The sequence below is a fragment of the Caretta caretta genome, chromosome 22 (assembly GCF_965140235.1).
Source record: "Caretta caretta isolate rCarCar2 chromosome 22, rCarCar1.hap1, whole genome shotgun sequence".
NCBI classification, from domain to species: Eukaryota; Metazoa; Chordata; order Testudines; family Cheloniidae; genus Caretta; species Caretta caretta.
Window position 1 is genome coordinate 9,043,676 of NC_134227.1, and position 13,613 is coordinate 9,057,288.

The window sequence follows — 13,613 nt, forward strand, 5'->3', positions numbered from 1 at the left end:
CCATTGGACAGACGCTTGGACGGGATCATGGCCTTCCTCTTGATAGTGGGCAGCATCATCCTCGCCGTGGCTATGAGCTGTGTGGCTGGGTCATGAGCCTGCGTTGGACTGTGACAAATGCAAGGCAGATCACGAAGGCCAAGGCGGTGCTGACCGTGTCTGCGTCGAGTCACCCGGACGCGGTGGAGACCGGTACCGGGCCGCCGGGGATTGGTGATGTGACTACGGGGAGCAGCACCACAACGCTGGGGTGCGGCGCCGGGACCAAGACCGGTGTTGAGGTCTGGACTGGAACCGCGATCCGGATCTTGACCGCGATGATGACCGTCTCCAAGAGCGGCACTGAGATCTGCTCCGGGACAGTGACCGACGTGTAGAGCAGTGCCGTGAGCAGTGCCGGGAGTCTGACTGGCCCCAAGAGTCGGAACGGCGCCATGAGTACGACCGGCGCCAGGACTGTGAATGGCATTGGGAGCGCGAACAGATCAGAGAACAGGACCGGTGCCGTGGTTCCAACTCAGGAGCCGACGGCCGGATCAGGGATGGTTTGCCCCGGAACGGTACCACACGAACAGAAGCCAGTGCCACAGTTTGTGGTGATGTCGACTATGTCATCGCAGTGAGGTCCCTTGCCACCAGAAAGCTATCCAGCATTGATGGGAGCCGGGGCTGGACCATGCTACGAGTCAGGGAGCCCATGCACGCTGGACTCAACCACTCTTCCCTCGGTGCCAGAGTCAGTGGTGCCGATGTCGGCGCTTGAACCCCTGGTTGCTCCGCTACTGGACACAACTCCAAGGGTGGCCCTAGGGGCGCTGGAGACAGCTGCTCCGCCTCAGCAATCTCTGGCCCATGGGGCCGCTTTTGGCCAGGCGAATGAGAACAGTGCCGGTGAACTTCGGTGCTGTGGGTCTCTGCCGGAGTCCAATCACGGTGCAGTACCTACTGCTGCCGCCAGGGCACCGTGCACCAAGACGCTCTGCGCCGGGTCTTGGCGTGCCGCTGGGGGAATCCGGGCTAAGAGCCGACTCCATCAGGAGCTGTTTTAATCTAAAGTCCCGCTCCTTCTTGGTCCGGGGCCGAAATCCCTTGCAAATTTTGCACTTGTCCGCCTGGTGGGTTTCCCCCAGACACTTCAGGCAGAAGTCGTGGGGGTCGCCCGTTGGCATGGGCTTAGCACAGGACGAACAAGGTTTAAAGCCCGGAGCCTTGGGCATGAGCCCAAGCAGCAGGCGGGGAGGAGACCCCTTCTAACCCACTACTATAACTATATACACTACTACAGCAACTACAACAATTAAACTACGAAGACAGTATCGCTACGGAGAGTGGAGAGCAGCAAAGCCGAGCTCCACAGTTCCAATGACCATCATGGGCAGTAAGAAGGATCTGAGGGGGCGCTGGGTCGGCTTGGGTATATATCTAGCACCCTGAAAGCGCCACTCCAGGGGGCTCCACAGCCGACCCACCAGGTGTTGCTAGGGTAAAAGTTCTCCAATGATCGTGCACGCAGCAAGTGCAAACCTAATTGGAATCGATATGAGCAAGCACTCGAAGAAGAAGCGGGCATTTCAGTTCAAAATTTAATGTGCTAATTTCAGACACACCCACAGCTGTATAATTCCCCAAACTCTCCCTGCACACAGACCGAAGCATGCCCAGGCAGCAACAGACTTTGCTATCAGGAGGACAAAGTGCTGTGAACAACAGAGCCTAATTTTAGCATCTGTTTATTCTGCTTCTTCAACACATAAAGGCGGGTGGGGGGGAGGGGGGGAGAATGGACTGGACTGGCTGCTCCCAGCTTATTAAAGACACAGCCAGGAGCAGGGCAGAAAAGCGTTAAATCACACTCTGGGATTAGCACATGAAGGAGGAAGAAAAACAAGAAAAACAACAACCCACCAGGCACTGCTGGCCCGCGATGCCAGCTTGTTTTGTGAGCTGCTGAAGGTTACTGTGCTCCCCTCAGACACATGCTGCTCGCTCTCTACCTCCCTCCCCTTCACCAGGAGACTCAGGCATGTTCATCACTAGTCACCAGGAATTCGTAGTCTAGGAACAGCATGGACTGTGTTCCCCCACCTTCCCCAGCTCCTTATTCAGCAAGGCCATGACTCATCTGCTGCACAGCAACCCCCTGACCCAGCCAGGTCTTGCTTCCCCTTTGCTCCGCCAATAGGGGTTACACTGGAGTCTGCCCCTCTCCACCCCTCCGTTGGGAACAGCACTGGACCTTGCTGACCTTGACTCAGGGTGGGAAATCTAGCCAAAAGTACCCTGCATACAATTCACAAATGAATTCCCAGCATGCAGCAGCTCCTTTATAAACATGGGGGAGCTCAGATTCCTCCCTCCCCAATATCCTGTCTAAGATCACCTCTCTCTACAGCACAGAGCCGCACATGGGGTTAAGCACCAACATCTCCCCCCTCCTCCTAACCCCCCGCAAGACTCCAGCTATGTTCTCAGCCTTCAGGAGAGTCAGAACCCTAGCACGCCAGCTGTGAGCCCAAAGGGACCACAGTGAGCCTGCTCCTGCCTCTCCCAAGGAGCCCTGTACCGGCAGGATGGCTCTCCTCCATGCAAGCGCTGCTGCTGCCACCACCAGGCTGAATTTAAAAGCGAGGAGGAGCTGCAGCTCTCAGCCTCTGCCAGATGACCTGGTTTAATATTCGAAATACCTGGGTATTTTTACCCACACACATGCCTCTGTCTGTGGTTTTAATTTTTAAACCCTCCTCCCAAAATCTACAGGCTCTTTCCTTAGCATCGCAAATGCATTAGCTCAGCCAGGTGAGATAAGTCAGATAGAATCTTTCACTGTCTGAATCGGCGACAAATGCCCTGACAGTGACCGATGGGACCCCAATCAGGATACGCTGCTGGAGTCAGCTAGGACTGGAGAGGACAGTCACTAGACTGGCACTGCAGGGGAACAACCTCAGAGGTAGGAGAAGAGGGGAGTTAGCTATCCTGACAGGGCTCTCTCATCTGACATCTGTGGATTTTGTCTGTAGCAATTTCTGTGCCGCTGGGAGGATGCAGGCGAAGCCAAGACTACAGGCAGCTCCTTTCCAGTTAGGGAGAGAGAGAGAAGCGGTTTTGCAACTTTGGGAATGCAAAGATGTCAAGACCAATCCCACACCTTGCTCTGTGATTTTTCTCCAGCTCACGGCTGAGACACGGCCTGCCACATACTGACCAAGATGCAGCGGCCGGTGACATTGCTGGGTGACTGACGGAGATGCAAAGTGAGCCGCAGCAAGCAGCTGTGATGGGTTCTTCCTGCACAGGCAGCCTAGGAGTGGGGATTGGGCTCTAGGTGTCTGTCAAATGTCATCTTAATTTATTGGCCTGGTTTTAGAACCTCCCCCTCAAAGGAGACATATATGGGATCTCCTAGCCCCATACCTGCTTGGTACAGAGAAGCTTCTATTCAAGCAGCTGAAAGCCAGCTCAGGGATACAGTCTCCCCTCCAGCATCTGTCTGTATGTACACTTTATCACTGCAGGCCCATCTCATTCATATTGCACAACAGCAGAGAGAAGCCAGGGGAAAGCCCTACATCTCAGCTGCTTTTGGGGAGCCTGGATCCAGAGCCAGATTTTTGGATCTTTCGACTGGACTCTGCCACCAACTATATGTTCAACACAAAGCAACAAACAACTTGATTCGGATATCTGTGAATCACTTTCATGTCACAACTGGATTTGGTGGTCCGACTCCTGATTTACAACGCTGAAAGACAGGGATCCCCCATAAGTTCTAGTATCCTAGGCAAAGCTTCAGGAGGATTTATGTTCATTAACGAACGGTTGTAACTACTAAAGCTAATACAGGATCATCAGACTTTGTACTATGGGGTATAAGTCTGGAGGGCCAAGGGGAAAGGCCCCACATGCGTCACACCTTTCTCTGAAGGATTGGGATGACAGATTTCAAGGACCTCTGGGCTGCTCTGGACTTGGTTCGGTTCCTCTGCTCCTCCACTGACTCAGCCTGGCACTATCAGCAGCAGCTGCCAAATCACCACATAAGAGGACAGCAGCCGATGAGCTTTCAATGCAAACAGGAAGCCTCCAAGATGTATGCCACCTGGCCACTCTAAGAGCAGCCAGGGCATCTGGCTTCTGCCCCAAAGCAATCAATGGTTCGTAACCTTCTCAGCCGTCCCTTTCACCTACATCTAAGGACATCGGCTCTCCTTGTACCAGATCACTCTACACCAGGCAGGCCACCTGCTCCCCCACCCTCAATACAGCTCTGTTCTCAATTTGCACTATAGTTTCCTAGCCGCTATGCAGCTGCATCTTTAGAGTTATCCTTAGAGAAACCTGGAATCTCCTGAACACCAATCCTTCCTTTGGTGCTTCACTCCATGCCTTTCCCTCCCTTATTGCCTCCCCTTAGAGATATCTGCTCAAATGCTCTCTCCGATGCATTTTTATCCCCTACCCTCCTTTCTCTGCAGCCCAAAAGCAGGACAGCCATATGCCTAAAGGAATCAGACTCTCACGAGACAGCCTAGCTCTTTGTACCTCACCCTTCCCCCCACCCATCCTCCCATCCAGTGAATGTAACCCAACCCCTAAGATAAGGAAATAGCTCCTTACAATAGGGGGCTGCAAAGGCAACCCCCGAGGAGCCCAAAGGCCGCTCCTGTCTTGCACACTGTTATCCAGAAGTAAGTGCTGCCCAAGCCTTGCTCACTTGGACCTGGTAAAGAACAGGAATTGCTCACTTGAGTTCACCAGCAGGTCCTGGTGCAGGCTAGCACTCTGCGAGCCTTGTACATCAGTGTTCACAGCGCAATGGGCTTTTCACCTGGTCTCCTATCCAAACTATAATAGCTTGGTCCGGTGACATCTGCTGTGCTAGCGACCACACTATAGGCCTCAGCCCATCCTCCTTGGAAGACTAGATTTATAATCCACCAGCCAGCCTGTGGCGAAATCACTAGCCACAGCCCAGCTAGCAATATAAGGCTGGAGTGGATCAGCCTGTAGCACCACCTACAAAGAGATGGCACCAACTGGTCATATTTTAGGCCAGTGCAGGTCACACCAACTCTTAGTCCCTCTCAACTAAGTGGGGGACAGGAACGTCCCAAGAGGCAGCATTTTGGCAGCATATTTATGACCAGGGTGAAAGCTTTGTCCTTGCTGGTGTAGAACTGAATGTGTATGTCAAGAATACTCCCACAGGGGAAAGAGCAAATCCTTGAGTTTCATCCACTTGGCAATTTGGGGGGGGGGGGAGGAGGGGAGAAGAAAAGTGCCATTTTCACAGCAAAATCTAGCTGCTTTTCTTTGGCCACCTCCTGAAATGACTTACAGCCTGCCAGACTGGTGAGTGATCAGCCTCCCAGCGCAATTTTGAGTCCCCATCACCTTTTGTTGCACCCTTCTGAAAAGCCGGATGGCTCCCCCCCACTCCCCAAAAATGGCTACTTCCAGCTGCCCTCTTGCTGCAGGAAATCACAAGTAGCGAAGTAATCCCACCACTGCAATACCCAGGCTGGCCATTATGCGAGTTCAGCTGTCTTAACTTCTTACTGAGTATACAAGTGGTGCTGACATTTATTTAATCCTCATAGTACTGTTGACTGTGTACTTACGGAAACATCGCATGCTTATGGGAGACATTTGTTTCCAAGCAGCTTATGCTAAATTGCAGTGATATAAAGGAAACACTTACCCAATATTGACATTTACTGACTCCTGGCAGCATACTGCCTGAATACTCATTTATACCACTGGAGAGAAAAAAAGAAATGGAAAGAATCCAGGCCCTTCACTTCTGATCTCTTTTCAGGAGTTAAGCAATGTTGAGTTAATGATGAAAATGGAAGGGTATGTGCCCAGAACAGCAGGGGTGGACAGAAGAGCCTCACAACTTTTCACCAGTTCACACTCACTTTCTTCTTCATGGAAGAATCATCATCTTGGTTCCATGGCACAAAGCTTTGATCCCCTCCCACCTGAGAGTACCCATGAGAAAGGCCACCAGTTAGGAAAGAATTTTTTAGTCTGTATTTTTAGACTGTAGTTATTAAGATCCCTCATGCCCTTCTGTATGAATTCCAGACCCTGAACACTCCATTCCTGCAGGATATTTGTATATCCTCAAACAGGACCACAGCGTTATTTAATGGAATTCACCCCACACAATAAGTGGAATTTTCAGCCACTAAGGCATCAGGCCAAATCAATCCTTAGTGTGGTTCCATTAACTTCAATGCAGTGATGCAAGGGATGAATCTTCCCTTTACTGTATAGAAAAATACTGCAATAAACCCAGCCTACCAAAGTTTTCCTTGCATGCAGTGCTTAATTATCCATTATGTGAGCATACTCCACGGAACACAGTTCCCAGTTACTCCATACACTGAGGCATCTACTATTCTCAGCTGAAGACCTGATTGGGTCACATTAGTGTTAATGAATGGCAGTTATGTGAATGCCCTTTTGAAAGCAAGTACTACAATATTCTACAGCTACAGCAGGCTTTGGGGTTACTGCTGTAGTTTTCTTCTTATGTGGGGGTGCTGAATGAACAAATTAAGATGAGATCTTATCGTAGAGCTGGTGGCTGAATCTAACTATACAAATCTTCTACCTCCCACTAATACCGTGACATTTAAAGAGAGCCAGCAAGTGCACAATCAGCTGCTAAACGGTGTATAGAAAGCATGTTTTAAATTTTGACTAATGCTGTACAGTAAGAGGCAGATCCATCCCTCACATAACTATGGAACCAGGAGTTCTTTAGACAGCTCTCCCTGCTCTGCTTTTGGGGTTGGTAATGTCACTTTGCTGATCATCTTTAAATGGACACTGTTGGATCAAACTGGAAACAGCGTAGGTCTGGTAAAGCCTACATCCAACAGAGATGATCTCATAGCCGTTCCCCTGCAGACTTTTCAATCCAAACACTGCAGCATCAGGCAAGCGCATGATAAGCCAAATGTAAGAGACAATAAAACAAAAAGTGAAACTGACTAACTTGTTTTCTATTTGTGCAAGCAGAGACAAACAAGGAAACCTGCGCCATCAATGATGAAAAGTGTATTGGATATTAAAAAAATATTTGTGATTTAATAATGTACAACATGGGCTCTCCACCTGTGGGCAGGTTTCAAGGTCCCAACCAAACTCCTCCCGACTTTACAGGAGAGAGAAAAACCCAGATCATATTTTATGCTGCAATATGGGAAAAGATTGGGAGCTACTAATCTAAGGTGTTAGTACCACAGGTCAGGATTTTCTATCTATACTAATTTTACCTGACTGATGTCCCTTTAAAGTAACAGTGAGGCATCCAGGAAACACAAGACAAAAGTAATGACACCTGCCTGAGATGTACTGCACCATGTAAGATGTACTGTGCCATGTACAGTGCCCTGAGACCTCTGCATAACCGTAGCACAGGGAGACCAGTTACAAATGGAGCATTCGCCTCAAGACATGAGCCATTACTTGGAATTCCCTTGCTCTGTGAAAGTAATGAGGGTCTCAATGAAAGGCCAGTGACCCTTTTTTATGACGGAATGCAGCTGGTGGTACAGATCTAGCTTAAAAAAAGGCATCTTTGGTCCTCTAGTGAATCTCACTGCAGGCCCTACTGATGAATTTCTACCACCTACCCATTTGTTTGTGCAAACCCAGTCATCAGAATCATGCAGAAGCGGATTGGACAAAGCACAGGAGAGCAATGATGCTGCAGCCCTTTTACATTTCTAATAGAGTTGATTCTCGTTTCCCCCCCAATGTAGTCTTGCCTTGCACTCCCAGGGGAAGTACCTTATCAGCAGGATTTCCCATCCTCTGTCATTGTAAGCAGTTACTTCTTGTTTCACTGTTAATGACTGAAAAATAATCCCCTCCTCATTTGGTGTTGGTGACAGGCTATGAGGTCACCCCTTTCTCCAAGACCTGATGCATTAATTTCTCTTTACTTCTCCATAAACATCTCTGGAGCATGGAAATTCTCTGCCCTGCATGGGGAATACCACCGAATATACCAGCAAGCCCCCGAGAAAGGCTCTCCCAACTCCCTACAGGGCAAGACGACCATGAATAGAGTCCAGAACTTGTGTTATCAGAACTTTTCAGCAAAGGATCCTTCTCTGGATCTTCTCCCATTTGTGGCATCAAGGTTCATGCTGCATGCACCACCCCAGATGTCCTGTCCCCCCCAGACAATGTACAGAGAGGAATGGTTAAGTCACCAGCCCTACATGAAAATCTATTTATACAACCCTGTCAAAAGTTCACCTTTCTTTTGTATCAGCACCATTCTGCAAGCTTCTGGTCCATTCACCATCACCCATCAACTCTGTTCTCTTCTATCATAGCATTACAGGTAGAGGATTGGATAAGTGCCTCAGCTGGGTATTCCCAGCCCCTTGCTGTACCTGGATTTGGCTTGATTTCCCTTCTCAGCTTAACCTCACAATTGCATTGCCCTTGTCACCTGTGGTCTGACGACTAGTCACGCTAATGTTCACACACTGCAAATAATAAAATGACCTGTGGCAAAGGGTCCTGGTTTGATTTTAACGAGTCCTTTGCAAGGACTGCAATCTCTTCAAAGCAAGGCAGAGGGGGAAAAGCTATGTACAGCTCCTACAGAGCCTGGACTTTACCGTCCCAAGAACAGATAGCCAGAGATCCATAGGCAAATAGGGCACTTCAGATCCTTGAGGGCAAGGGCTATTTTCTGATCTGAAAACACCCAGATAGACACTTCATTGGCAGCTGTCTAGTCACTCTAGATTTACACCAGGGTAACTGAGATCAGAACCTGGCCAAAGGACATGCCCCACAGAGCTTACAGTAAAACAGACGCAAGACGCTGGCACAAGAGTTCCAACCAAGTGGCACCTATGCCAGATCACTTCTGCAGAGGAAAGTTTCCTGACAGGGGCATGGGTTAAGGAGGCACTCGAGAGATGGAAGAGAAGCAGACATCTGTTCTATGTGGACTGGGATGACATCAAAGGAGGCACTAAGCCAAGGGGGGGGGGGAACCAAGGCAATAATGGGAAAAGGTGGCTAAGGAGCACTCCCGTGCCAGCGCCTAGACTGGTCTCCAGGGAGAGGGGGTGATTTGCCATAGCCCCTCCTTGGAAGTTGGTTAGATCATAATTAGATTGTAGGGCTCACACTGCTGGTTCCCATGCATTTATAAATGCTCTTCTACAATGACTGAGCCACTTCATGGTGTCTGGCTCTGAGAGCCCACACAACCCAACCCAAGCCTTGTTTTAAAGCTAAGTTGCAGACTTCCACCTGTTTGTTGATGTTTTGTTGCACCAGGCCATGATTCCTGGCACACACCCTGGGTGGATTTAACACAGAAGATTCATCGGCTCTCACTGTGAAATTCCACTTGAGTGCAGAGCATGTTTGGGATTTGGCTATGAAGACACCTTCACTGGACCTTCCCCATGGCTCTGGATCTGACAGATGGCAAGGGGCTTCCATGTTGCTATTTGTTTCTTCCAACCTCACCTCCTTTGGGTGAAGGGGAAAATAACTGGACATGATAAAAAGAAAAAAGATAGTGAGTTTCATGTTTTAGGATGACAGCGTCAATTCTCTTCTCACCAAAGGGCATAACACATCTCCCCCCACCAGGAGGTGAATTTCACAGTGACTTTATCCTGAGTTGCACCAGGCATTATGGTACTGACGACTTAGAAAAAGCAGCAACACCAGGAAAAATAAATAAACCAACCAACCACCACACCAAAAAACAACCTAAAGAGACTCTACACACAAAACATTGGCAGTTGTCAACTTTCAGAGCAAGAAGACAGGGGTTTGGGGCCATTTGCTGGGGAATCAGAGAATAAAAAACACGGGAAGGAGATTTGTTCTCCCCATACCTTAAGAAAAGTTCACTCTGACACTTTAAAGGCATAGGAATGAGTTACAGGAGAGACCATCCTCCTTCATTATTCTGTAATACCTCTCAATGCAGAAAGGGGATGGGTGGGGTGGGGGCCCAGTGGATTAAATACTGGACATTTACATGTGGAGCTCTACTTGAGATCTGGCTTTGTAGAGCTAGTCTCAAAATTATTCCGTTAAGAGGCTTTAAAAGGGTCTACAGGGAAGCAAAAGTGTGTAAAGGAGAGAGACACTTCACACTGTGAAATCCTAGCACAGGCAGGGAATGGGGAGGTCAAACTGATCTCTGGTCAGCGAAGCCATAATGGGAATCCGTATCAGCCCAAGGCAATGCGCTCAACCCCCAGGATGTGAAACCCATGGGAAGTATGGTCACTGGTTAGAGCACATTGTATGGTCATCCCAGAAGCCCAATGTTGTTCGGCATCATTTCCTGGGACAGCATCAAACCAGCCTGCCACAAATATGCACGGGCCAACTGAGGACAAATCCTTGGGCTGAAATCCAGTGACCTTAACTGATTCTTCTCCAGGTATCTGAGATTCTCATGTAAGGCCCATGCCTAAGTTAAATGTTCCATGCATGATTCTTGGATCATACATATGTGATCCTTGCCAATCTGCTGTTACTGACTTGAAGAAGTAGGAGTGTGTTATTCCTGTGTGTGCTATTCACACTGATCCATTTGGGCCAAATTCACTCTTAGTGTAAGTGAATGCAACTCCACTGACTTCCCTGGAGTGGCAGCTGCATATATCATGGGTAGGTCTGGCTCACTGACTTCACTGGGTCTACTTGTGTGAGTAAGGCAAGTGGGATTTGCCTGCGAGCTCCCTCCAGCACAAGGGGTCACTGCCCTATGGGTGCACACCACCTGCATCAGTCAATAAGGTAACTGTATGGCCCTACAGCCCGAGTGGCACTCTTAAGACCATGGGTGCATGTGCTACTGAAATCAGCGGCACCACAATGGGCACTGTGCCTAGGCGTGCATAAGCACTACCAGCCCAGCCCTGCAGTCAGAATGGGGAATTCCAAGTGGGGGAAGCACCAATGTGTCCTGGAAATACACTTCGGCTCCTGGATCTGCGCTACCCCTTCCTCAGCAGCCACACAGATTGGAGAGGGGATAGAACAAGACACACACCAGTGGGCTAGCTGCCCGGCTGCTGACTGTCACATTTCTCAAGCACTGCAAGCAACAGCTAGCTCCATGGCAATGAATTTATCCTTCTTACAGTAGGAACCAGCCCATGTGCGATGTTAGCTGTGCTGCCATGTAACCCAACAGGAATACGCAAGGTACCAGAGGCGCATTCCCAACAGGTTGCCACAGAGAGGCAGATCAGCTAGACCACACAGCAAAGAGACAAGATGCGGATCTACACAGCAGCTTTCAAACAGCAAGGCTCATTAAAAAGTCCTAATTAAAAACAATGCCTGGGAAGTCGGGGGGGGGGGGGGGGGGAAGCAAGGCCCTTCTGGACCCGAAAGGCAAACTTCTGCAGCTCTGCTAACAAACTGCCATTTGATCTGCAGGGATTGGAGAGGCTCAGGGGGCCGGGGAAGAGACACTACAAGGAAAAGCCAGGCTGCCAAACTGCTCATATACCTGAACCTGCCACTGCCCCAGTGTGCCAGGAGAGCTCAGATTTGTTCTGCCTGAAATTGTCACGGCAGACACAGTGTGTTTCTTTTGTGCAGAATGAAGCACCTTTGATTGCAAACATGGCTCTCCCCTTTAGCACTGTCAGTGTTAACAGGGTGTTGGGGGCACCCAGCGACAGGTCTGGCCCACAGCTCAGAAGAAAAAGCAACAAGTGGACAGCTGTAGAGCGTCATGCCTCCAACCAGGGGCTGACCACAACGAGCCTGTGTTTGGCTGGGGAGGGGGAGAAACAGCCACCCCTTACAAGCTACACTCTCGCCCCCCCCCCCAAAGTTTCACCCTTCATGTAATCAACAGATGAACTCGTGGGTGGTTTCTTTTAACCACCTCACGCCCTGTCCTGCATGAACGCCTTCATGTGACCCAGCTAACACTTGGCGTTGGCATTCCGAGAGGGCACAAGCAGCTCCAATTCTTTACGCAAAACCCTCCGTATTCCACAGGTAACTGCCAACAGCTTTGCCCCAGCAACACAGCTCTGAAATAACACCCCTCCCCGACGCCTGCTCAATATCAAAGTTGTGTGGGAAATTCCTCCAGACTGCCCGGCTCTCTCCAGCGTTGGAGGCATACGGCCAAAAGGGAGCGCCGAATCCCCCCTACACCTACCACGGGGACCCACACGCTCTCATCGGAGACACCTCTTTCCATCACAAAACACGCTTGCAATTGTAACCCCCCACCCCGTCAAGGCGCTCTGCCCCAACCGAAACAAGGCAAAACCACCAATCTAAGGTGAACGAACCTTGCAAAACAAGCAAACCCCTCACTGGGGTCTAATGGGGAAGTGGGGGGAAAGCGGAGTTCAGAGCCGTGTTTACACACAAACAGGAGCTAATTAACTTAGCTGGAGCAGAAAGAACTCATTTGCATGGTAAACATTTTTTAAGGCGAGCTGTCTTGAGAGAGAGCAGAACTCCGGAATGCACTTGCCAGCGAAGGACCTTTTCCCAAATACGATCGCACCCTCCTGGTCAAACCCAGGGGCTCACCTGGCTGATCTCCCCAACAGGAGAGCCAGCACCCCTGCCTTGCCACCATCCCCGACCTGCCCGCACACCCTACTTTGAAACTCAGGAACCGCCGTGTCCTACCTTGGCTGAGCAGCAAGAAGCAGAGGAGCAGCAGGTCTGCCTGGAAAGCTTTCATTCCTTAGACTTCGCCAGCGGGGAGCGAGCAGGAATCGGGGGGCTGCAGCTTCTCCGGCGCCTGCAATCCTTTCTCTCCCTCTCTTCAGTCTCAGCAGCCGGTTGCGATGGAGTTGTTCTGAGCCGCCTCTGCTTGTCTGGCTCCTCGCAGCTCCATCCTCAGTCTCAGCATCCCAGCCTCCTCTACAGGAGCTCCTCCCACAGCAGTCAGGGACTTGACTGACAGAGCAAATCTTTTCTACACGGGCTGGGGGGGGGGAGTAACAATGAAAGAGGGAATACTTGTTAAAAATGAAAAAGGCGGGTTATTTTTTCTTCTCCCCCCTCCCAAGAATGGGCTGCTTTCATCCGACACAAGCCCAGGCGGCCGGGCTCCATGTCTTCTCATGGGAGAAGATTTCTGATTTTACAGGAGCAAACTTGATTAATAATTTTCGCTCCTGCTAAATGAACGCAGGGAACTCTGTGCGCTTGCAAAGCAGCTGGGGGAGGGATTTTGTGCAGGGAGAGAGCATCACAGGTAGAACTTAGGCTGCGAGAAACATGTGCAACTCTCCATGTGCCAATTGCAATGGAGCAGAGGAGATTTTTTTTTTCCTTTGCTCTAGAAAGGTTTCCCACATCACCTCAGGGTTACAGCCCATGGCTGCTACTTTCTGCGAAGAGGCAGAGCCGGTGGCAAACAGCAATGCAACTAAGTGACTTTCCTATTTTGCAGCCCCTCTAACTTTTTTGTGCATGGGGAGAGCTTGCACCAGTAGCATTTGGAAAGACTTGCAGGTGAACATCCCACTGTTTGCTTAGGCAAATGAGCTCATCTGCATTTTCTACACTCTATAGTCCTGTTGCTCCCACTAAAGTATTCCATCCTTTAG

General features: G+C 50.0%; 1 protein-coding gene across 3 annotated transcripts in view; it reads right to left on the reverse strand.

Annotated features, from left to right (window-relative positions):
* The window catches only part of KIRREL3 (kirre like nephrin family adhesion molecule 3), a 751,157-nt gene extending 738,009 nt beyond the window's left edge, over positions 1-13,148 (reverse strand). For 2 of the 3 annotated variants that reach the window (XM_048827391.2, XM_048827394.2), the window contains exon 1: positions 12,685-13,148. In XM_048827391.2, coding sequence (XP_048683348.1) covers positions 12,685-12,739 — 55 coding nt within the window. In that variant the 5' untranslated portion in view covers positions 12,740-13,148. The remainder of the gene's footprint in view (positions 1-12,684) is intronic. The other variant, XM_048827392.2, reaches the window with a different exon arrangement.
* Positions 13,149-13,613: the final 465 nt, after the last annotated feature.